This window comes from Dromiciops gliroides, chromosome 4 (assembly GCF_019393635.1).
Source record: "Dromiciops gliroides isolate mDroGli1 chromosome 4, mDroGli1.pri, whole genome shotgun sequence".
NCBI classification, from domain to species: Eukaryota; Metazoa; Chordata; class Mammalia; order Microbiotheria; family Microbiotheriidae; genus Dromiciops; species Dromiciops gliroides.
The window spans coordinates 370,610,280-370,636,858 of NC_057864.1; the positions used below are offsets into that span (position 1 = coordinate 370,610,280).

General features: G+C 38.6%; 2 protein-coding genes across 3 annotated transcripts in view; one reads left to right on the forward strand and one right to left on the reverse strand.

Moving 5' to 3' along the window:
* The window catches only part of SLC2A12 (solute carrier family 2 member 12), a 72,099-nt gene that overhangs the window by 17,691 nt on the left and 27,829 nt on the right, over nucleotides 1–26,579 (reverse strand). Inside the window, exon 3 of one of the 2 annotated variants that reach the window (XM_044002873.1) lies at nucleotides 746–868. The exons of the other annotated variant lie outside the window; for it this stretch is intronic. Coding sequence (XP_043858808.1) covers nucleotides 746–868 — 123 coding nt within the window. The remainder of the gene's footprint in view (nucleotides 1–745; nucleotides 869–26,579) is intronic. 2 annotated transcript variants of the gene reach the window in all.
* Nucleotides 10,605–11,306, forward strand: LOC122754447 (TCF3 fusion partner-like). The gene has a single exon (XM_044002876.1). It carries the CDS (start codon nucleotides 10,605–10,607, stop codon nucleotides 11,304–11,306), a length of 702 nt encoding a protein of 233 aa, XP_043858811.1.

Sequence of the window (26,579 nt, forward strand, 5' to 3'; positions counted from 1 at the left end):
ACTGTTCCAATTTCAGTAAAAGCTTAATGAACCATCCTGTCTGACCTTGTCCAAGTCACTTCCCTGTTCTAAAGGCCTTTTCCTCCTTATATGAAAGACCATTTGTGTATAGGTCCAGAGGTGAGAGATATATTGTGCATTTAGCACAGTGCCTGGCAGATATAAAATGAAGGAGCTGACTTGATGATCCCTAAAATCCTTACCAGCTCCAACATTATACTTTTAGAGATTTATGGGGATTGGCATCAAGCAGCTCCCTCACCAACAACATGGATCTATTTGCCTTAAGAGTTACCATTCCACTTCGCCCAGTAATCAGGTTTCTTAGATGCCAAGTGGGAAGAAGCAACGAACCTTAGCATGTAGCTGCCAAGAATAATTAGTTAAAACAGGAAGCAACTATTTCTTGGGGGAAGCCTTGTGGAGCTCTGTTTTCCCCCACCAGGTGACATGTCTAAGAGTCCCCAGTTAAGGATATCTTCCATGCCCATTGCCTCTGGTGCTGCTTGCCCTGGTTATAAAACTCTTAATAATGGTTCTGTAATACCATAAAGAAGTAAGCTTCTAAAATTCATTAGCAGGGGCTGAAGATTAGACATTGAGGCCCAGGGCTTAGTTCTTTAATAACTCAGATAGTTAATATTGGAAAGAACTGCTTTGTAGACTTGGGACTGGGAGATGGAGAAGGACCATTTGCTTATGAAAAATTCAAAATGTGGCTCACAAGAAGACAAAGTTTCCTTACCAGTTACAGTCAAAAACGTCAGTGAGATAAGGAGATTGATGCCCCAGTTCATGATAGAAGTTAAAGCCATTGCTCTTCCTCTAATTCCACCAGGAAAAATTTCACTCAGCACCAGCCAGGGCACTGAAGCATAGAGAAAAAGCAAAGAGAAAAGAGCACAAACAATAACAGTCTAGTGAACCAGTTGGATAAACATAATTTTGACCCTATTTTTGTGTAAATTGAATTCAGCAAACATTTATTTTTAATATATTTTTGTTTCATTAAGTATTTCCCAATTACATATAAAAAAATTAACAGATTTTTTAAAATTTTGAATTCCAAATTCTCCCTCCCTCCTACCCCTTCCTCACCCATCCCTTGAGAAAGAAAGCAATGTGATACCCATTAAGCTTGTGAAGTCATGCAAACCATATTCCATATTTCAAAAGAAAATACACACCCAACAAAACAAGAAAGTTTTTTAAAGGTATGCTTTAATCTGCACTCAAAAGTTCATAAGTTCTCTCTCTACACATGGATAGCATTTTTTTCATCATGGGTCATTTGGAATTTTCTTGGGTCACTGTATTAATCAGAGTAGCTAAATCTTTCAGTTGATTATCCTTACAATAATGCTGTTACTATGTACAATGTCTTCCTGGTTCTGCTCACATCATTTTGTATCAGTTCGTATAAATCTCCCAGGTTTTTCTGAAGTCATCCTGCTCAGTTTTTTTTAATAGCACAATAATATTCTATCACAATCATATACCACAACTTGTTCAGTTATTCCCCAATTAATGGGCATCCCCTCAATTTCCAATTCATTGGCCACACTGCTATAACAGTTTTGTACAACTGTCCATTTTCCCTTTTCTTTTATCTCCTTGGGATACTGACCAAGGAGTGGTATTGCTGGGTCAAAGGGTATGCAAAGTTTTATAGCCAAGCAAACATTTATTAAGAGCCTAATATATACCAGATTCTGTGCTAAGCTCTGGAATACAAAAACAAATAAGAAAATACTCCTTGCACCTCCAGAAACATATTCTTCTATTGGAAGGATACAAAATATACTATAAATAGTAAATACAAAATGTATACACACAGAGAGAGAAAGAGGAGTGAGAAAGAGAAATAAAAAATAATTTCCTGAGAAAATACCAATAACTGGAGAGATCAGGAAAGATTTTATATAAGAAGTGGTTTTGAAGGAAGCTAAGGATTGTACTAAGTGGAGGTAAAGAGAAACTTTTATATGAAAGACCATTTGCATATAGGTCCAGAGGTGAGAAATATATTCGGCACTTAGCACAGTGCCTGGGACATATAAGTACTTAATAAATATTGATTGATTGATTGATTGATTGTAGTAGGAAGAGCTAAAAGGCCAATTTGACTGGAACCTAGAGTGTAAGAGGGGGAGCAAAATAAAATAAGCCTGGAAATATAGGAAAGAACCAGCTTGTGGAGGGTCTTAAATGCCAGACTAAAGAGTTTGTATAAATTTGGATCATTTAATCTTTAGTTTACTTTTGTAATTCTCCTTATGCCTTGATATTTTCACTATAAGAAGGGGGTGGGGTGGCTGAGGAGGAAGATGGAGTAAATCATGCAAAAATAAGGCTCTTGGTGTGTCATGATCTTCATGAAGTGATTAGACATAAATAAAGAACTTTTCAGATTCTCATCCTTATCCTTATCCACTAAAGAACAATGACAAAGTGAACTGGATCTAGCTCTTCTAGAGTTCTCATTTTTGCTTTAGCAATTAATTACTCTCCACATTTTCCTGAAAAGGGAAGCAAATGGCATGAAGTTTGTAGGCTGCAAGTCTATGCATGATTTCTGAAAGATCAATCAATAAGCATTTATTAATCACCTACCATGTGTCTGGCACTGTGCTAAGCACAGAGTAAAACAACTGATTCCTTCATTTTTAAAGTCATCTAAACTTGAAACTTTTAAATCATCTTTGATTTATCTTTCTCCCTAGCTCTCCATAGTCAAAAAGTCCTGCCAAATTTTGCCTTCTCAACGTGATGCACATTCTGCCCTTTCTTGTTCCTAGCTCCTAGCACAATTTATGTCTTTATCACTTTATATTTACAGTGAGACTATTACAACATTCTGCCTCTTAATAGGTTGTACAGTTTCTTCTCTTACTGTTCTTCAATCCATCTTGCACCTCACAGACATATTAAGTACAATTTGATCATATGACATGTCCATACCATTCCTTTTATTGCATCTCTTATGTAAAATCAGATCACATTTCCAGAGAACATTACTGTTTACAAAGTGCTTTCTTAATAATAACCTTTATGAAATAGGTAGTGCAAACTCTATGCCATTTCGTAGATGAAAAAAAACAAACCCATAGTAACATACTGAATTATCTCAGGCTTCTGATCATAATGTCAATATAACATTGATTGAGTAACCAGCCTATACAGTCTTACTTTTACTAAATTGGCCTAGAGGAAGAACAGATATTAAAACATAAATCTAGTCTAACTGTGGTGTTTTAAAAAAAAACTGGAAATTTGGGGAATGCAATTATAGGGCTTTACTTTTACAGTAATACATAACCACTTATATTACAAGGATTTTATATGTTATTTGACTCATGTGTGTGTATGTTTGTTTGTGTGTTGTTTTCCTACCTGGATTGTAAAGCTCATTAAGGTCAGGGACAGAATGTTAGAATTCTTTGCATCCCCATAGCCCCCAAGTACTATGTATATGAACATTTGCTGAATATAATTGAGCTTAAAAATTATTAGAGGACGGTGTTATATTTAAGATTAATTTTCATTCAATGTTTTATATTTGGAGTCTAAGAACCTTTGAATATTGGGAAAACAGGAGCAGGCAGTTGCTAAATCCCTAGCTTACTACTAGTAACTTCCTCCATGACTGTATGTGGACTGAGAATGTGACCATTCTTTATTTTAGCTTCAAGGAAATAGACAGGAGATAGAGGGAGGAAGGGGGCAAGAAGTCGGAAGTGTAGAGGAGCGAAGTGCTAATTAACTCTTCCTTTTCTCTACTTCACTATGTGTTGAGTCATACTGTTCCTTTAATTGAATCCTTTGTCTGACTTGACAAAGGCAGCATATTCAGTTTATAGAAATCTTTTCTAGCAAGAAATTTCCTGTTTCAAAGTGAAAAAGATAAAGAAGGGAATGAATGAAGGAAAAATTATTTTATATCTTTGAAATGTTTCTATGTATATCAAAAGACATGAATAACTAAGTAAAATATCTGCCCTTACAAAATGGAGACCAAAATATTGTCTTCAAAGAATGAAAACCAAATTTGACTAAAATCGTTGATGAATGAAAGGTAAATCTATATGTTTAATCAGTTACTTTAAGATTCCCAATCTAAAACCACAGGAGCTTTCCCACATTTGAGTCATCATTTTAATCATTAAAGATATTAACATGAAGCTTAGAGGAGAACAACCTTTAATTTAGTTAGTGGATAAACAATTTCCCACATTTACATTTTAACTCATTTGTTTTTGGAAATAAATAAAAAATTTTAAAATATTTTCCAGAAACATCAAAGTTAAGACATATTTTCCTGAAAAAGCAAAAAGATTTTTTAAATAATAAGAAGCAGGTGTCCTATAATCTTTTTCCTTTCTATCACTGATTCCTTTTGCTACATCTGCCCCTCTGAAGTGCTTTGGAGACAATCTAATCCAATCCAATTCGACAGGCATTTTTTTTTGTTGTTGTTGTTTTGGGGTTTTTTGTTTGTTTGTTTGTTGGGCAATGAGGATTAAGTGACTTGCCCAGCGTCACACAGCTAGTAAGTATCAAGTGTCTGAGGTTGGATTTGAACGCAGGTCCTCCTGAATCCAGGGCCGGTGCTTTATCCACTGCACCATCTAGCTGCCCCTCAACAGGCATTTATTAATGTACTTACTATGTGCAAAGCATTGTACCACACATCAAGGATATGAAGACAAAATGAGAAACAATCCCTGCCCTCAAGAAGCCTCCATTCTACTAGAGAATACAACATGTAAACAGAAGGACACATATATGTTCATTTGAGGAAGAGGGAGATAGTACCAACAATAAATGTAATTAGAGCTCTCCCCTCATGTTCTATATAAGCTCATATGACATAGGAAGTCTTGTTGGTGCGGTGCAGTAGAGGATATAGTATCAAAGAGCCCAGGTTCAAATCCTGGGTCTGCTACTTAACCACTTGTGTGCTCCTGGATAAGGTGCTTCTTAACATTTCTGGAGTTCAGTTTCCTAATCTGTAAAAACATGAATATACAACCATTCTGGGGGGCAGGGAATGGATTTATGGAAAAAAAGGAAAGAAAAGTATTCATATCCCTTGATACCACTACTGTATATATATATATATATATATATATATATATATATATATATATATATATATATATATATATATATATATATATATATATATATATATATATATATATATATATATATATTCCAAGGTGGGCAATCACAGAAAGCAGATACCTACACATTGCAAAATATTAATAGCAGCACCTCTTGTAATTGCAAAAGCAAACAAAAACTGGAAACAAAGTGGGTGCCCATTAATTGCAAAATGGCTGAATGAATTGTAGTATTCTAACATAATGGAATATACCCTGTTTGCACTGATGGAGGAGGAGGAGGAAAGAGGAGGAGGGAAAAGGCGGGAGGATGAGGAAGGAGGAGGAGACCTGCAATTAAAAGATCTATAAATCTGGGAGGAACCAAAAAGTAATTGAGTTTGATTGGAAGATCTAGGTGGATATTTACAGTCTTGAAAACTAAAGTGTTGATCAATTTTAAAGCAACTTTTAAATTTATGTGTATGTTAAAATTAGAAATAACTATCAATTATATGAGACTACTACCCATTTGTGTTATAGGTTATGTTAATTGTGGAATTCCTAGACAAGGAATGGTCTTACTGAGAATTTATGTTTGCTTATTGTATAGAAATAATTTCTAATGATTGATCTTTATACCAGGATGAGTTTAAACTCAAGAAGAAGGTGGGGGAGGGGGGGAGTGGAATATGCTATGTGTGTCTCCTGTAAACATTTTTGCTCATTATAACTCCGCAAGAGTAAAATCTGCTATTTAAGATAAAACATTTTGGGACTGTAATAGATATTATTTTGAGTTTCAAATTCAGGTATAGTTGTCTGATGGATCATTAAGTCAGTAATCCACTACTTGAGACAATGCCACAAGTTACTCAGAGGGAATGTCCTACTACAGGTAGAAGGAAGTATCTGGGAAAAAGCTGAGAGGACAATCTTGGTCTTGCCTAAGGTAAGATCCTTCAGGCTCAAGTTTCCCCATTGTGTTCCTACTGAACAGGAAATGTTTCCCACTTGAATCTATCTGGCTACTGGTTGTTGCTTGTGACTCTTACCTGAAATCAAACAGAGCTAAGGATGATTTATCCTGGATATTTTAATCATGTCTCTGCTTTTTCTTCTATAGCAGATTTCTATAATCAGAGCAAATAGTCAGTAGAAGATATGAGCACAGTGCAAGTATGTAAGATCTTACTGTTTCCAGTCTAAACATGTGGTCACTCAACATACCAAACAACTAGGTACACTAATACTCGGGTTTGCCATCTGCCTGCTAATGCTTACATGGTATTTATGATAAGGCTAAATTAACTGGAATTGGTGGAAAGCTTCTCTTCTACCAACAGACACCCTGGAATGAGTATTCCTTCCCTCTCCTTTGTACCCTCCTCATTTTTACTTTTGACCCTTCTGCTCCCTGTGTCTATTCTCCCCGCCTGCTGCCTCAGAGACTGAATCATCCCACTTATGGCCACTTCTCTCACCATCTTTGGGGCTCTCCCATACCTTTTGAATTATGCACCCTCTGCTACCTGGAGTGATAATACCCTGATTCAGTTAGGAGAGGCAGTAACTAAGGCAGGCCCATCAGACTGCTGGGTATATAAGAGACACCCAAAGAGAGAATTCTTGGCCCCTAGTTCATGGCCTTAGTACCTCCAGGTCATATCCCTGTAGCTTCAAGGAAACACCCTAGCAGGCAGGGATGAGACTTGGCATGCTTGTCTCCAGCTACAATTCTTCTGAATGGGAGGCTAATGTTACTCAATTGTTAAGGTCAACCAAGAAATCTATCTGTGCTCCTCTAGTACATAGGTTTATTTATAGTCATTATACAACACTCCTGGCATCTTGGGCAGGGACACCATTCTTTGTGCCAGGATGGTCTCCTGAGCAAGCTTTTATGTCCATGGTCCTAACCACTTCTTGCCTCAGGCCCTACATCAGTTATGGTGTGAGAAAATAATGGGATTTGGCAGATACTCAAAGGCTCATCTGGAGATTAATCTAAACTGATTGAATTAAGTGAGAGTGATTGACTTTGTTGATTAGCCTACTTTAAGTTAATTAGATTGTAACCACACCTGGCTGGCCCTTAAGGAGATATTGTTCTCAGAAGCTAAGGACTTTGAACTCAAATCCAGACCACCTTCAAGTCCAGTGAATCAATGGATTTGGATGACACCAAACAATCAGCTTGAAGCAATATGTAAGGACCGCCTCTGCTCCAGACCTATAAAAAACTTCCACACTCAGTTTGAGGGCAGTTCATGGTTGAAGCAGGCTCATGGAGGAGGACTTGAGGAAGAACCAGACCAGGCTGGAACTCTAGGCTACATGGGCCTTTTCTTAACTCCATGTGTTCTCTTTTTTCTAATACCTAGTATGCTTTAATAAATGCTTAATGCCCAAAGACTGGTGCTAAAGCTTCTAATTTAAGGCAACTACACATTTAGATTTTAAACATCACAATGGTCAGTGCACCTTGGGTCTTATAGATCCTTGAGTATCCCTATATCAAAATCCTCTGAGGCTTCTCCCTCCTGAGGAAAAGCATTGGGCAAAAATGAGGTCTTGGAACAATTTCATGTGGTGGACCGTTCCTTTGGTGGAGCACCTAGAATATGAAGTGATCCTGACTAATCTGACCTAAGCAATAGAAAAGATTTCTAAAGAAACCGTTTTAGGCCTTGAGGACCTCCAAGAGTCCCTAGATTCTTTGGTCAATGTAGTAACAGACAATAGGAGAGCCTTAGACTATTTACTTGCTGCCCAAGGCAGGGCACGCAAAGTTTAGAAAATTTTGTTCTTCATGTTGTAAAGGACTAAAATTCTAGCTATGATGTCTAAAATCTAATGAGGGGTCGCCCCAAATTAGGAGCTTTAGCAAGAGTTTAGTCTTTTAAGTACTTATTAAAGAGCATAAGAAGCTAGTGATCAGAGAGAAAGAGGCCAAGACGCCTTCATCTATCTATCTAAGAGAGTCAGAATCTGTCCTCCAGCCAAGCTGAGGTCCGGGTCAAAAAGGCCTCGCTCCTCCTTCCTCCTTCAGTAGCCTCCTGTCCAACAGGAAACAGGGCCATCCACACACACAGCTCCAAGCTAATGGGCTGGTAACCCTGATTGACACAACTAGTTTACAAGATTTGTGATGAGCCTCCAATTCTTTTAGTGAGCTAGCCCCACCCCCACCCAGGTTGCAAGTCCCCCTCCCCCCCCCCCCCATCGAAAGCAAAAGATATTGAATTAAATAGCATGGAAACTACCCTTTGCCATCCCTCAATATGCATAAAGTTTCCTCATCACACAGATTCCTATACCAGTGGCGAGAGAAAGAGTATGTATGGCCAGGGAGAAGATATATTCATAGGAAACATACATGGCCAAAGCAACTCATGTTCTAAGGGTTGTGTCCCAACTTCAATTTCTCTCTACTCCAATGCTTTACTTGCTCATTCCCAAAGGACTATGAATGTCCTTTGCTAGCTGGGTGATATCATTGAGCTGAAGGCTACTATTTTTTGCTGTCATTTACTTTTGCAGCTATTCAGACTTCTCACATGGGGAGGCATCTATCAGCTCTTTTAGCTCATAACCCTAAAGTTTAGCTCAGCTCTTTATAATTCAGAATCAGGCCACAGCCAGGCAGGAAAACTATTAGGCTTCTGAAATTCCTAACTTTAAAAAACAAAACAAAACAAAAATCTTTGCTTCCATCTTGTTGGGACTCTGCTACCCTAGTCTACTATATATATATATGACTTAAGGTTAGAAAATCCCTTTGGATTCTTTTGTAATTTTACCAATACTAGTCTATTCAAATCTCACACCAATAAAATGACTGGAAGAGACTGGTGACATTTAGCATATTTCTCAGTCAATAACAAAGTTTTTCCCTCTCTGACCATAAAATAATAAAAGGTTTGAACTAGATGATCTCTGAGGATTGTTTGAGATCTAAACCTCAAGTAACTTTTCCAGAGTCACATTTCTGGATAGTTACAGGCCTAGGGGGGAAATTCTGTCCATCTTATTCCTTTGATTATGACACACCTCTTCCTCACTTCCTTTATCTTGAAACTGGGATGCTGAGATCCACTCCATCTAGAGACATAGAGCCTGACATCAAATCTTGTCCTGATGCCAATGATCTGTGTGACTTAGGTCAAATTACTTGGCTTTCCTGGGCTTTATCCTCACACCTCAGTTTCTTCAAAATGATGGTAGTATTTGTGAGAAAATGGGTAGTTGTCTCCTCTCAATGAGGATATAACAGTCAATCATACTCCTCCTGACCTGTTTGTAAGGACAAAGTCTCAGATTCCCTCCTCCTGCTCTGGCTAACAAAATCACATGGTTCTAGGAGCCCTGGTCTCAGTAAGGCCTGCTCTGGAGTTGTGTCCATATAGGAAGAATAAGGTCCACTCCTGAGTTATGCCCATATAAGGAAGAGGGGTGGGAATACTGCATTCCGATTAGCTAGTTTTTGTGTGTAGATTGTAACCCTTGAGTAATCAGACCAATGATGAAAAAGGGGAGGGTCCATTCCTGTTAGGGACTAGGGTATAAAACAGGGCCTGTGAGCCCCCTTTCTTTGCACCCACTAGCTACACATTAGGGTGCATCCTTCTCAGGAGAAGGAAATAAAAGAGCCTTTGTCACATCGATGGCTGAGTCCCCAAGAATTATTGAGGATTGTTCTTCTCTCATAGTATCATATGGCTTCTGATTACCTGTTCCCACCCTAAATCTATGATCCACTCCTCAAGTTGAACATTTTCCTCACAAATAGACCTATTTGGTTAAGCTAGTTCAAAGCATTCCTATATGCCAAGAAGCTATAGTTTCTTTGTTTGGGGAAGAGGGTAGTGGCAAATATTAGCTCAGAACTGTGTTGCACCCACATCATGAGTCAATGATTCCCTAGACTAGATAGAAATCAGCAAATTGCTCCTTTAGTATCTCTCTCCAGAAACTCCTTCCAACATCCTCTTTCATTTCAGTTTTGCCAAATCATTAACTATATAAGATGGCATCCCCTAAAATTGGAATTTAAGCAAGGGGAAAAAAAGACAAAAAGTCTCTTGGGCCTTGGGGGGTAAAAATGGAAAAGAAACACTGAGGATGGATACATTTGATTATCAATTAGACTATAAACTCCATGTAGGCAGCATGACCTAATCTGTCAGGACTGTGGTACACTGGAAAACCTTTTCGTCTGAAATCAAAGGTTCTGTGTTCAAACCTTAGGTCCCTACTTACTGCATGATCTTAACCTCCCTAAGCCTTGCTTCCTTCATCTGTAAAATGAGATTGTCAGACTAAAATCAGAGGGTTTAAATTTGTAGCTTTCAGCGGGCAGCCCACAAAACTCCGGCCCAAATCACATTAAAATGTAATCAGGAGAATAAAAATCGGCGGCGGAGCCCCGAGACGTGGGGTCCGAATCCAGCCGAGGGATAGCCCCCGGGTGCCTCAGCCCCTCTGCAGGCCTGCGCCATGGCTGGCGTGGGTTTCGAGGAGTTCTCGGCGCCGCCGGGCTCGGAGCTGGCACTGCCTCCCCTCTTCAGCGGTCACATCTTGGAGTCGGAGCTGGAGACCGAGGTGGAGTTCGTCGGAGGAGCCCTGGGCGGACCGGGGCTCCGTGAGCGAGAGGAGAAGGAGGAGGCGGCGGCCCGGGGCCGACGGCGCTGCCAGCGAGAGCTGAGCCGCCACAAGTACCAAGCGCTGGGCCGGCGCTGCCGGGAGATCGAGCAGGTGAATGAGAGAGTCTTGAACATACTTCACCAGGTACAGAGAATCACAAGGAGACTCCGGCAAGAGCGAAGGTTTCTTATGCGACTCCTAGATTCCTACGGAGATAACTACCGGAAGAGCCAGTTCACCATTGTCCTGGAGGATGAGGGCAGTCAAGGCCCTGATGCCCCCACCCCAGGAAATGCAGAGAACGAGCCACCAGAAAAGGAAAGCCTGTCCCCTCCCCCTCGACGGCCCCCTGAGCCCAGCAGTCCCCCACCTGGGAAAGGCCCCAGCGAAAGAAAAAGACGGAGGGCGCCCACGGATGGACGCCGAGGTGGGGCATTGCTAACTCCAGAGCTAGGCCCGGGCCAGATCAAAGTGGAGGATGAATTTGGCTTCGAGACAGATGAGGCCCTTACCACCGGATGGGCAGCTCGAACCCCAGACAAACTGCTTTCCTAGCCCACTTTGGCCAGCCCTCCCTTTGTTATTACTCCCCAATAAAGCTTTGCCTCCCCTCTACTGCATCCTCCCCCCAAAGTAATCGGGAAATCTTGAACAAAGTAAATAAAAATACCACATAGATTAGGTTAATTTGTAGTTTTCTAAATCAATATGATGCCCTCAGGGATCCATTTCTATTTGAGTTGGTCATCACTGGACTAGATGACTTCTGGGATCTTTTCCAGTTCTAAATCTATGAACCTATAACTAAACCTCTTAGTTCCCCTGGCGTCTAACATAGTACATGTAAGACTTAAGAAAAACAGCTATCAAATTAAAAGAGGCAGCATCACATCATGAATCAAGGGCTAGAATGGGCATTAGGAAGAACAACTTGGGGTTCAAGTTCTGTTCCAAAGACACAAGCTGTGTGACCCTAGATAACTCACCTAAATTTTCTAAATATCACCTCCTCTATCAGTAAAATAAAGGTAACAATAGGAGCCTACTTCAAAGGGTTGTTGTAAGGGAACAAATGAGAAAATGTGAGTCAAGTGTTTTGCCAACTCCCAATTTCTCTATAAATCAAACTATTGATGCTATTAACTGAATTAGGTTTAATGTGATGAGCTTCAATCTTAGATACCAGGGGTTAGGAGAAGATGTAATTCAAGCCAGAGCCAACTCTGAGATACTCAATATGTAGCTCTGAATGTTATTCCTCTCTTCTCACATCCTGGAGTAGAGCAACTAAATTTCCAAATTAGAACCTGCTGTTCTATGACCCTGTACTTGTTTGTCATTGTCTCAAACTTGGCAACTTCATTTTCTCAATTGTCCTTTGAAAAATCAAGAATTCTTTTGATATAAAGTCCTTAACTAAGGATTTTAAATTGGATAAACTCCCTTCTAAAATAAAAATGACAATTTTTTGTTCCAAAAGAGGATTTTGCAAGACCTTATTACTTCTTCCCATACTATATTTACTCTCAGCCTCAACTCCCTTAAATATCTTTTATTAACTTTCAACTTACTATACCAGCCAAATAAGTTATTTGGAGTAAATATTAATACTAGGATAATCCTTTAAAACATTTCTAGATGTTCTTAGAATAACTCATTAGTTATGCAATAAATTGTCCCAGATTATCACATATTTAACTCAAAAACATGGCAGGGACTGGGGGAATGGCCACTTGGTATGAGCTAACTAATCTTTTTCTTTTTACATAAATAAATATCTGAGTCACATAGTTGATGGAAATAGGGTACTGAATATATTGCCTAAAAGCAAAGGATGAAATGCTTTAATTTTAGCAAATTAAATATAGAATTACTCCCTCCTCAAATTTGTCTAATTTGTCTTGGGGTGCAGTGGGTAAAGCATTGACCCTGGATTCAGGAGGACATAAGATAAAATCTGGTCTCAGACACTTTACATTTAGTAGCTGTGTGACCCTGGGCAAGTCACTTAACTCTCATTGCCCTGCAAAATTTAAAAAAAAAATTTTTTTTAAATAAAAAATAATGTGCTTTGTCTGGATCTCTACTTCTCTTTTTATTACACCCCACCTTTTGTCTTGTGTGTATGTATACATATACACACTTATACATGTATATATGTATGTGTGGAGATATATACACATATATGTATATACATGTATACATATACACACAAATTTGCATATATAATGTATATCTGTGTGTATATCTTCTACTAAGTTATGATTCCCTTCATTCCCGTCTCCCTTCCTCAGAGCTTTGCACATGGTGCTTTGTGCATAGTAAATGTTTAATAAATGTTCATTAAGTGGAATTAGCAACGGGGACTTGGCAATAACACAGCACTATCCATTATAGACTTGCTTTGTTCATTTGGGAAATTGTTTTCCAAAGCTAAATCCATGAGGCCAATGGCTCAGAAAATGCCACACCCACCTCCCTATCTTTGTATGCTGATTCAGGTTCAGAACAAGGAAGGCCAGTGTGAGTGAGGGCTTCTAGGTTTTTGGAGAGGCTGAGGAAGCTCTAGAAGCCATCTAGATCTCAATTCAAACTGAACTGAATCCCCTCATTTTGTACATGAGGAGAAAGAGATCCAAAAAAGTTAACTGACTTACCTACAGTTAGGTGGAAAAATTATCTTTTCTACTGCAACTGAGATTTTACAATGGCTGGGGAGAATGGGGAGAGGAATTCTGTTAGCCTTCTGCTTTTTCTCCTTTCTTCTTTCCACAATAGCTGGTATTTTTGTTGCTGTTTGGTCATTTCAGTCATTTCTGACTTTTTGTGACCCCATTTGGGATATTCTTGGCAAAGATCCTGGCGTGTTTTGCCATTTCCTTCTCCAGCTCATTTTACAAATGAAGAAATGGATGGAAACAAGGTGAAGCGATTTGTCCAGGTTACACACTAGTAGGTGAAGGAGGCCAGACTTGAACTCAGAAAGATGAGTCTTGACTCCAGGACCATCCCTCTATCCACTGTGCCACCTAGCTGTCCTAGTCTAGGGCTTCTTAAACTTTTTCACTCATGACCCCTTTTTGCCCAAGAAATTTTTACCCAACCTCAGGTATATAAGTATATAAAACAGGTATACATAACCTTTTACTGTTGCTAAATTTTTCACAACTCCCACATTCAATTATGTGACCTGGTATGGGGTTGGGACCCACAGTATAAGAAGCTTTGCCCAAGCTAAAATTTACAGGGACACGTTAAAGTTTGCAACATGCTTCCTTTACATTATTTCATTTGATACTCACAACATTCCTCTGAGATAGGTGTTATAGTATCACTGTCTCCATTTTACTGTTGAGGAGGTTGAACATAAGATTAGAGAATTGCTAGAGGGCAGCTAGGTGGCATAGTGGATAAAGCACCAACCCTGGATTCAGGAGGACCTGAGTTCAAATCTAGACTCAGACACTTGACACTTACTAGTTGTGTGACCCTGGACAAGTCACTTAACCCTCGTTGCCCTTCCAAAAAAAAAAAAAGAGAGAATTGCTAGAGCAAGGGTTCTTAACCTGGGCTATACAGACACACCAGGAGGTTGAAGGAAACCAAATGACTTCCCTAGGTTGGCCCAGCTAGAAAGTATTTGAGGTGCGGCTCCAACCCAGGACTCTTGACTCCTAATTCAGTGCTCTGTCCACTACACGACAATGTTTCTCACCTCTAGGGTGCTCCTTTGTTAGGACCACTGACTATTTCTTCATCAGATCTCCCACAAATGCTCTTAAGATTTACTGATAGTAGTAAAGCAATAGTTAGGAATACATCATTATAGATGTAACCTAGCATTTCAACCTCAGTAGGTAAGCTCTGGTTAAGAAGCCTCTATATCGAGGCAGCTAAGTGGCGCAGTGGATAAAGCACTGGGCCTGGATTCAGGAGCACTTGAGTTCAGACCCAGCCTCAGACATTTGACAAGTAATAGCTATGTGACCCTGGACAAGTCATTTAACCCTCATTGCCCTGGAAAAAAAAAGAATTCTATAATATCACAGCCACAGTTTCTCTCACTAACTGTTGACTGACCTCCAATAAATTACTTCAATCTCTCTTTAACTTCTTTAATGTTATTCTTCTTTAGGGAAACAGATCATAAAAACCTTTATAAATAAGTTTGGCCTGGTTCTAGCTTCCATCACCAAGGTTTTAAACCAATGGCACAAAGTTCAGGAAAAATACTGCCCTTGTATCTACACTTGCAACAATAGGTCAGACTGGAGAAAGGAGAGACTAGAGCCAGGTAAGTAGTTAAGGAAGCAATTGCAGTAATGTAGGCATGGAGCATTGAAATGGGAGAGTCTGGCCTTACTGCTCTGTGGTGGGTATAAGAATGAAGGAAAGGTGAAAGAGATAATCTGAAGTAAAAGTACACAGAACTTGGTGATCGAATGAATATAGGGAAGAAGGAGAGGAATGAATCAAATATAATTCCAGGTTTTCCTACCTGAATGAATGAGAGAATAGTGATGGCAATAAGAAAAACAAGAAACTTGAGGGAGAGAGATGAAGCTGATGTGTTCAAATTTGGATGCACTGAATTTCAGGTGATGGTAAGCCTCCAAAATGGAAATGCCGAGACAGGTGGAAATATTAGGCTTAAGCTGGTGCAGGAGGATGGGTTTGAAAATTCAGAGGTGGGTATCAGCAGCATTAAGGTATTTAGTGATACTATGAAATAGTGACTGAAGGGGCGGCTAGGTGGCGCAGTGGATAAAGCACCGGCCCTGGATTCAGGAGTACCTGAGTTCGGATCCGACCTCAGACACTTGACATTTACTAGCTGTGTGACCCTAGGCAAGTCACTTAACCCCAAATGCCCCGCAAAAACAAACAAACAGAAATAGTGACTCTGAGTTAGGGAATGTAAAGAAAGAAAAGCAGAAATCTCAGAATAGAATCCCCCCCTTTTTTTTATCAAGTGTCCATGACAATTAAAAAAAATTAACCCATATTGCAAAGTAGCATCATTTTCATTTTATAGAAAAAGCAAAAACCCAGATACATTAAATGCATTTCTCAACTGTCTGTTATAACCACTACAGACAAGATTAACAGCCCCTGGGCTTCTTAAATCCTTCTTTTTTCCTACAAACTCTGAACCCTTCAGGTTTCATTTTTCCCCACCTTGTATCAACTGGCTACTCCTCATTTAGCCTCCCAATATCCTAACAGAAAATGCAATGCATTTCATTTAGCAGTAGGTGATTAATACAACTCTCTGGAGTTCACTGACTTAAAAAGTTGTTTGTAGACATTAAGAATTTTTTTTAATCTGGCTCACTCATTCTGTTGGGTGTAGAAGCAGAATGCTATCTTTCTGTTCCTGCTAATCCCTTTCGTTTTTTATGACATAGTTATGTCTTAGAAATAGCTACTGGCTTCCTTGCCAGTGTAAGTCATCTCTGTTAGATGAGTGAGTAAATACCTAGAGATGAGGAAACCATATCTGTTTCAGTTAAATTGACTAGTGTCCCATGCAATATAGTACACATTTCAGTGACAGGTGTTTTAAATGCTGCTTGCATTTATTTTATCTTCAGTAAACTCTTATGAAGAAGAATAGATAGGTTGTTATTACTGTTGTTTTTGTTGCTACTATTGTTATTAAACATAATTATATCATAATTATAACCAATCCATTTGTTTCTATAAAAGTAGAAACATTTTCAAGATGGAAATTGACCTCTCATTCTTTGGGCTTTGGCCAATTTTTTGGACAATTAGCAATGAATGAAAACAAAGGCCTGCAGATAGAGATGTGGAAGTCATCCAGAGTACACATAAAAGTTGAAACCCTGAAAATGGATGAAATTTCCCAAAGGCTGAGTGGGAGTAGGGTGGGGCAAAGAAAAAGAGGGGGAAAGACAGTCAAAAAGAAGCATTATAAAGTCACAGTAAAATAGAGATGTGCAAAAAAATTGCTCTGAGGTCAGACCTCACACCCATCAGATTGGTAAAGTAGACAAAAAAAGGAAAATGACAAACACTGGAAGGACTGTGGGAAAACAGGTAAAGTGGGTGGAGCTAGCCATTCTGGAGAGCAATTTGTAACCATGCCCAAAAAGCTATTAAATTATGTATACCCTTTGACCCAACAATACCACTATAATCCAAAAAGATCAAAGAGGAAAACAACCCATGTATAAAAAAATTTATAGCTACTCTTTCCATGGTGGTGAAGAACTGGAAAATGCAGAATGGCTGAAGAAGTTTTAGCATATGAATAAACCTACTTTGAGAATACAGTAAACTAAAGGTGATCCTTATTCACTAAGAATTTATTTTTTAAATTCAATTTTATTTTAGTTTCAGTTCTGAATCCTCTTCCACCTTCCCCTTTCTCACCTATTGAGAAATCAAGACAAACAGAACCCATTACAAGTATGTATAGTTAAGCAAAACAAATTCCCATATTAGCTATGTCCAAACACACTCAAATCATATCTCTCTATATATACACACACATACATATATATATACACACATGTTTGCATACATACACTCAAATAATAGATTGAAGCATATATACATATATGCACACATGTGTGTACATGCTTTACAAATGAGGAAATTAATTTGAATAGTAAAAGAAAAATTAATTAGGTAAGAGCTCATCCAGTTGGGAATAACATTATTATACAGGATTACTCTGCTTTATTGCTTTTCTTAAATCCTTATGCATACAACCATTGCCCTGGGAGTCAGGAGACTTGAATTTTAATCCTGAGAGTATATTAGATAATCTCTAAGGTCACTTTCAGCTCTGAGAGACAGTGCTCTATTATCTGTAAGGTTGGACAAGGCAATTTCTACAGTCCTTTCCTGCCCTAAAATCCTACAATACTAAACTATATTTTTATAAATCAATTCCTATTTCAACTGTGTTAGAACTTGCTATTTAAAGGAATTCTAAAGTATTTTGTGAAGCAAATCCTTCTTTTGTAAATAATAATACTCTAATTTGTAAATATCCATTTTTAAACTTTGCTTAGCATAGTGCTTGCCACAGGTAAAAGAGCTTAATAAATTATCTATCTATCTATCATCTAATTCCTATGAAGAGAAAGAATTCTACTGCTTAACTTAGAAATTATATAGTTCTGCAATAGACTAAAGGTGCTAGCATACAACTTTGATAGTCATAGCAAAATAAATAAATAAAAATAAAAAATTAGACAACCAACTACAATCTTTCCAAGTATTCCACAATTGAGGAATGGCAGAACACATTATGCTATAAGAACATGATGTGATATCACACAATAAGAAATGGCATATACGTACACTTCAAAGAAAAGATATGGACATTTTTCAAAGGAAGAAATAGAAATTATCAGAAACCATAAGAGAAAATCTCCAACTTGCTAATCATGAAATATGAGAAATATGCATAAAACTGCTCTAAGGTTTCACCTTCTTGCCATCAAATTGGCACCAATCATAAAATATGGAAATATTCAATGCTGGCAGGGTAGCAGATAGGCAAACTAATACAGAGCTGGTGGAGCTATGAATTGGTGCAACTACTCCGGAAAAGAATTTAGAATTATGCAAGAAAGGTTACTAACTAGTTATACCCTTTGACCTAAAAATGTCACCACTGGCAATGTACCTTCTCCCTTTCCCCAGCCCCAGTCCCTCACCAGAAAATCAATGAAAAAAGAAAGGTTCAATATATATCCAAAATGCTAAAATAAATATAATAATATGATTTTTTAAAAGTTGGTATGCTGTAGTAGTTGTTGTTTTATAGTAGCAAAAACCTGGAAACAAAATGGATGCCTCTTGACTGGGAGATGGTTGAACAAATTGTGTTATAAGAAGTAATTAAAGAAATAATAGATATGAGGAATACAGAGAATATGGGAAAATTTGTATAAAATGGTGAAAAGTAGAACAGGAAAACAGAACCACATTCAAGAACCTGTGACATCACCAACACAAACCATAATCATCGATTTTGTTATAATCTTAGAGATTTACTTGGCACTCAGGGAGGTCAAGTGACTGGCTCATAGTAACAACTCTCAAATGTCAGCATTGGGATCTGAACCTAGGTTTTCCTGACACCAAATCTAGTATTCTATTTACTACACCATAGTGCCTCTCAATAATAACTTTGATTTTAAAAATAAAATAAATTACAAAGAAGTAAATGATGTTGAATGATGTGGAAGCAAGCAAGCTATTTTTGCCCAAATTAATGTTTAAAATAGTTTAAAATACAAATTTTAAACAAATGGTTGGTAATAGAGTGTGTGACTATGTTTTTGCTTTTGTATATTTGCACGTTTGTGTTTTTTGATGGCTACTAGGCTTAGGATAGAGATTGACAAATGAATATATAAAAGGAGTTGTCAGTGGTGCTATTACTACTAGGTTACCAAGAATAAACAGGTGACCCTATACATTAGAAGAATGTTAATTATGCTACCATTTCTCCCTTCATTGGGCTAGAAATTTAAGAAAATTGCCCCTCCTGTTGTAATAAATGGACTCTGATAGATAGTGTGGTGCTGTCCATTAAAGATGCTGAATCCTATATCAGATTGCTTTATGTCTTGGGGAGGGGAGAGGGAAAGGAGGGAGGAGAAAAATTCGGAACTAAAAATCTTATGAAAACAAATGTTGAAAACTATTTTTACATGTAACTAGAAAATAATAAAATGCTTTTATGTTTAAAAAAATAAAGTTTCTGAATCAAAACTGAGAGGGCCTCTCTCTCTCTCTTTTCAATTCAATGAACAATCATCTTCTACTCTTTTTTGTGTGTACACCTGGAAGCCATGGTAACACTTGTTATTTCCACAAATCACTGTAAGAGGGTGAATGTTAAATAAAAAGCATTTAGTCCCAACCCCTTAAAACTCATAAGTTGCCACTATAATCAAATGTATAATCAAATATAATCAGATACCCTGGCATGCCACCTGAAGTTTTTTTTTTCCAAAAAGGGGGATTTGCCGTACTTAATCATCGTTTTTAGAAGCAGTGTGAAGCTGAGCCCAAGTCTGAGAGAGCACTCACAAGTTGCCCTTGTGATGTGTTTACAGTGGAGAAAAGAAAGTATTAATTAGATTGCAACTCACATTTCATTAACTGAAGGCAGAACAGCTACCCAAGTCATCTCACCTATTAGTGAAGAAGCTAATTAGCTTCTCTAAATCATGGCCAGAAATATGTTTTCAGAAAACTGCTCTGGCTTGCTTAGAATACTGACTAGATTTGGAGTTGAGGTCTTGGGTTCAAATTCTCTCTCAGCCACTTGTCTCATATATTGGGCAATCCAATAATCCAATCTAATAAGCATTTATGTAGTACCTACTATGTGCAACATGTTAGGGATGCAAAAATAAATCAAACAAACAAAAATCAAAGGCAAGTCATGTCATCTCTCTGGGCCTCATTTTCTTCATCTGTAAAATGAGGGGAGCAATGAGGATAGGATGACCTCTAAAGTCCATTCCATCTTGAATTCTATGATCTTGAAGGGAGAGGGTTAGGATTGATGAGAAAGCCTGATTAATCAGTACTAGACTCATTCAAATCAATTCTTCTCATTATGTAATGAAACATCTCTTTGGCTCCATTCTGCTTTTCCTTAATATTCTTTTCAATGAATGTTATCAGAGGGGACAGCTAGGTGGCTAAAGCACCAGTCCTGGATTCAGGAGTACCTGAGTTCAAATTCAGCCTCAGACACTTGACACTTACTAGCTGTGTGACCCTGGGCAAGTCACTTAACCCTCATTGCCCTGCAAAAAAACAACAACAAAACAAAAAAACATAGTCCTCCTTGAATGTGATCACAGAATCACAGCTTCAGAGCTTCAAGTACACTGAGGCAGTAAGGGGTCAAGTGACTTGCTCAGGGTCATACAGCTAGTAATTGTCTGAGACTCTGTTTGAACTCAGTTCTTCCTGACTTCAGATCTAGTGTTCTAGGCCTTGCCTATAAATTATGGTGGGACGGGCCATCCCTACACTAACAAAATCACAGTTTTGTTTTGTTTTGTTTTTTATAAACCATGCTTTTGAAGGTAGAAGTTTGGAGTCATCTAGATCAAACCCGTCATTTTACTGAGGCCTAGAGAAATTAAGTGGCTTGGCCATCAGGTTCTGGCTCTGATGCTTTTTCCAACATATTACAGACTGCACTAGCCTTAGGGGAGAGACAAAGATTATCCAAGATTATCTGACATATGATGAAATAGTAAATGATAGATGCAAAGCATATTTATAAATTTGGGAATTTGGGAATTCCCCAACCCGTATAAGTATTAATTATTAGTACAGACAGTAAGTAGGCAGCCTTTATGGGTGAGGTGAACACTGGGAGAAATGAAATGAACCCCCCCCATTCCAGTGAGCCAAATACCAAGGGTTTATGTACATTTGAAAGAAATGCTTAAACCTTGAGCCTGGTTCCTGTGAAATAAGCTGACACCGCAGATGCTGCTGGCAGCTTTTAAGTTGTTTGCATTGTGCTGAACTGAGTAACATGATGCCTAACCCCCTGGGAACCTAATGGAAATGAATTGTGTGCCTCCTGAGGTTACCCCTGTTGGCAAAATGTACTTTAAAGAAATATCCCATTCCCTTCCTCTCTCTCCTTTCCACTTCTCCCTCCCTTTCTCAGGTTGTTTACACAAGTAAAGTCAATGCACCGGGTACATCCCTGGGGAAGCTGAGCAGATCACACAGATTGTTAAGAGTTCTTTGTGTCCTGTCACATTAAAATTGTCTCCTCCCCCCCCCAACCCACTTCCCTGCTCATCAGGAGATATCACAAACTTAAACAAATAAACTAACAAAATGCACTTTTTTTTTCCTAAGTAAATGGAATTACTGAGTATTAAGATGTCCATTTTAGTCCACAGCATTTCACCTCTTTCCATCTCTTATATTACTAGATACCTGGCTCTCCCTCCTCACCTCCCCAAGAAGACAAAGCATCCTTAACATCTTTCTCTAGTAGGGAATGTTCTCTTTCTATTGCCCACTGAAGTAGCATACCACAGCATGCCTATATGGCATATTTGTCATTCTTTGATGGCCCTATTAGACTGTCCCTTTGTCAGCATCCTTTGTTAGAGTCTTCTGGACTCATATTGATCTTCAGACACTTGACATTTACTAGCTGTGTGACCCTGGGCAAGTCACTTAACCCTCATTGCCCTGCAAAAAAAAAATTGTTTGAACTCATATTGATCTAATCAGCCACAGTTGGACACACTGTACCTTGGCCCCAACATAGTGGTGTCATTTTTGGTCCTCTTTGAGAACGAAAACCAACAACCAACCATCATTTGGGAAGCTCTTTCATCAAGGTTCACTCCATCTCTATCATGTAGTCCAAGTCATTCTTATTAACAGAATCATGGAATTTAAGAGTAGGAAGAGATGTCAGAGGACATCTCCTCCAACCCATATACAAAAGGACTCCTCACTATAATACACCTGACTCAGTCTTCTTCTTAGCTTCAACCCTTTCCCTCATCCTAGGGGACTTCAACATACATATCACTAACTTCCTTCAATGACTGTGGCTTCTCAAGGTTAAACTCCTGAGTTCTCAAAACCTCTGACTTTACTATACTTCAGCCACACTTAGGGAGGTAAATTATAGGGAAGACCTATGATTGCTTCACTTAGGTGTTCCAGAAATAGAGAAACAGCATAGAAGAATAGAATGGTTGCTGGCTCTGGAGCCAGACAACCTGGGTTCAGATACTAGCTCTGTTACTTATTCATTGGATGACCTTGGGCAAGTCACCTAAACTCTTAGGACCTCAGTTTCTTCACCTATATAAATGAAGACTTAAAATATCACTTGGTATATATAGTAGGTGCCTAATAGATGCTTGTTGACTTGGCTTGAAGAAAAGACTGAGTCATGTATATTATATTAGGGATTCTTTCTTTTCATATATGGGTTGAACTAGATAGCCTTTAAGGTCTCTTCTGACTCTTAAATAACCTCTAAGGTTCATTACTGTTCTAAATTCAAGAGCCACTGAAACTCTGAAAATCTCATCACAACTTCCTATTCTTTAACATCACCTTCTACCTGTACCCTCCTAAGACTCTTTTTTGTCCTCCCCAACCTCCAGTCCTTCTGCCTCCCATTCTCTGCTCTTCATCTCTTCTCTGGCTTCCCTTCTCTCATTTCAGCCTTGATGTTATAGTTTACTTATGCAATCATATACTATCTTTGACTCCTTTGGCTTTGTCCTATCCTCAATCATAACTTGCCAAACTCTGACCCTGGGTTATATCCATGCCTTCTTTGTCTCTACTTTTACACTGTTGAATAGTCCTAGAAAGCTATTCATCCATGCCAAATGGCTTCACCTCAAATTTATGTTATCTTATCTCAACTGGACCATCACTGGTGCACAGCAATCTTTTTTATTTTTCCCTTATTGCCCCTGTCACACTTTTAATAGATGTTATATCAAACCTTCCCCTCTGTTCTCTGACCTCCTATAATAACCTCCTTATTTTTCCATTCTCCCTCTCAGTAAAGGAGCCTCACTTCACACTTTATTGAGAAAATATAGGCTATTCATCTCACTCTTTTCTTCTACATCAAACTTCAAAAAAAATCATCATTACTTCCCTTCCCTACTCTCTCCTCCTTTACACAGTCTCCAATAAAGAAGGAGCCCTTCTTCCTTACCAATACTACCTCATAAAGTTGTGCTATTGATTCCAACCTCTCTCATCTCCTCAAGAAGCTTGATCCCTCAACCATTACCTCTTCTCTCACCTTCTATCTTTCCTTTTATATGGATTGTTTTCCCAATTCTAAAAATTCTGCCTCAGCCTCCCCACTCCTAAAAAACAAACCTCAGTTGACCTAACTATTCCCTTAAGTTATTATCCTATATTTCTTCTCTTGTTCTAGAGGATATAGAAAGGGTCTCTTTCTAGAGGCATCTATTTCTTCACCACCACTCCCCACTCACTTCTCAAATCTTTATTATATAGTTTCTGAACCTGGTATTTGCTTAAAACTGCTCTCTCCAAAGTTGTCAACCATCTTTTAGTTGTTCATTCCAATAGCCTTTTTTTCAGTCCTCATCCTTCTTGACCTTTATGTATCCCTAACTCCTCTACATTCTCTCCTACCTTAGTTTTTATGATATTGCACTTAGTCTCTCTGGCAACTAGAATAATGGTGATATTTTAGATAGAAATTGGGGTATATGGAAGAGGTTTAATTATAAGGGAAAGATGAGTTCAGATTTGGACATGTTGAGCTTGGGGCAGCCAGGTGGCAAAATGGATAGAGCACCGGCCCTGGATTCAGGAAGACCTGAGTTCAAATCTGGCCTCAGACACTTAATACTTATTAGCTGTGTGACCCTGGGCAAGTCACTCAACCCAAAATGTCTCACCAAAAAAATTAAAGTGCAAGCAAAGTTTAAAGAGATAAAGGATTCTTAGACATGTTGAGCTTGAGATGTTTCTGGTACATCCAGTTCTAAATGCCCAATAGACAACTGGTGGTCTGAAGATCAGGAAGATCAGCAGGACTGAAGATAAAGGGAGTTATAATCATAAAGAAGTTAATTAAGCCCACAGAGGTTGATAAAGTCATGAAGAGAGAGTATAGAAGTACTAGAGTGAGAAGGCCTAGGACAGGGCCTTAAAAAACATGATCTGTATCATGGATCAGCAAAAGAAACTGAGAAGGAATAGTTCTAGGAATAGACAGATAAAAGGAGCAATAGGAGTAAATAGGTTCAGGAAAGTCCAGAAATGAGAGAGTATCCAAGAGATAGTGGCCAATATGGACAAATGCATCAGAGAGGTCAAGAAGAATAAGGAATGAAAAAAGATGTCCATATTTGACAATTAGGAAATCGCTAGTAACTTTGGAAAAAGCAACTTTGCTTAAGCAATGAGGTAAGAAGCCACGAATGCAAAGAGTTGAGGACAGAGTGGGAAGAAATAAAGTGGAAACAGTGAGTGTGAATAGCATTTTCTAGGTGTTTGACTGAAAAAGAAAGGAGAAACATAAATGGATCAGTTGAAGGCATAGTAGGATCTAGTGAGGGATTTGTAAAAGAAGGAGGAGATCTGGGCATGGTGGAAGATAGTAGGGATAGGTTGAAGATGGAAGAGATGGGGAGATGAGTAAGGTTGCAATCTTCTGGAGAAGTTGGAAGGCGAAGAGATCAAGGGTCTATCCTAGACATCTCTCCCAATTTAGACCTTCATTACTTCTCAACTCCTAATCAGTCTCTATGCCTCCAAACTTCCCTTCTCCAATCCATTCTCCCTACTGCTGTCAAACTGATATTATTCCTAAAACACAAATCTTATTACTGCCGCACTCACCCATTCAAAAATCTTCAAAGGTAGGAGCAGCTAGGTGGCACAGTGGATAAAGCTTAGGCCTTGGATTCAGGAGTCCCTGAGTTCAAATCTGGCCTCAGACACTTGACACTTACTAGCTGTGTGACCCTGGGCAAGTCACTTAACCCCAACTGCCTCATAAAACAAACAAACAAACAAACAAAAGTTAAAAAATCTTCAAAGGCTCACTATTACCTGTAGGGAAAAAATATAAACTCCACTGTTTGGCACATTAAGCCTTCTTCCCATTTACCTTCCACTTATTTCATATTACCTACATATTCTATATGCTAAAGAAATTGTGCTGCTAGGTGTTACCTGTAAAGAACCCTCTGTTTCCTACCTCCATGTCTTCGTACTTCCCCAGTCTGGAGAATTCCCAAATCTGGAATGTATGCTCTCCTTACCTCTAACTTGTTAGAATCCCCAGCTTCCATCAAAGCACAACTCAGTTGCTGCCTCTACCCAAAGCCTTGTCCTGTGCCCCTTCTTTCAGGTTATTAGCATGCTCTCCTTTCTGCACAGAACTTATTTTTTATGACTTTGTACTTTTTGTGTACATTTTTGTAGGGACAACTTCATTTTTGTTTTTATATTCCCAGCACCCAGGACAATGCCTGGCACGTAGAAGACATGTGGCAAATATTTGTTGAACTGATCTGCTAAGTTGACCATTATGACTGATGGGCTATAAGACAGCATGACTTTAAAATCATTGGTTGAACACTAGCTCACCTGAGTGAATCAAGAATGCATATAACTTTAGGGGGCAGCTAGGTAGTACAGTAGATAAAACAGTGACCGTGGATTCAGGAGGACCTGAGTTAAATCTGGTCTCAGACACTTGATGCTTCTTAGCTGTGTGATCCTGGGCAAGTCACTTAACCCTTACAGCCCCACAAAAAAAAAAAAAAAAAGAATTGCAAGAATACATATCACTTTGACAGCCATGGATCAGTGCAGTATGTTTCGACACAAAACTTGGAATAATAATGGTGTATGCCTCTTTTGCCATTACATAATACTTTCACACATGCTATCTCATTCTATAATCTATAATACAAAGTATTACAGATGAAGAAACAGAATCAAAGAGTTTGGTGACTTGCTCAAAGTCAATCCATAAGTGACAAAACTTGTAGGGAAAATATGATGTCATGACACCAAATGTAATTCTCTTTCTACTATACCATTCTGTGTCTCAGACAGCAATGACTAATTTCTAAGATCTACTCTATCCTCATAGCTACATCAGCAAGAGGATTGCACAGATATGTTAAGCTAACCTTTTGTCCCCAGAATTCATGTTTACAATGAACTATAAGAGGACAGTTTGACTCACCACAAATAATAGGTTACCATTTAAACATGAAAAGAGTTGGGTTAGGGAGCATAGGATGATGAAAT

Bases quoted from the DNA above. Each gene is read 5' to 3' on its own strand.
- LOC122754447 (XM_044002876.1), top strand. From the start codon at position 10,605: ATGGCTGGCGTGGGTTTCGAGGAGTTCTCGGCGCCGCCGGGCTCGGAG.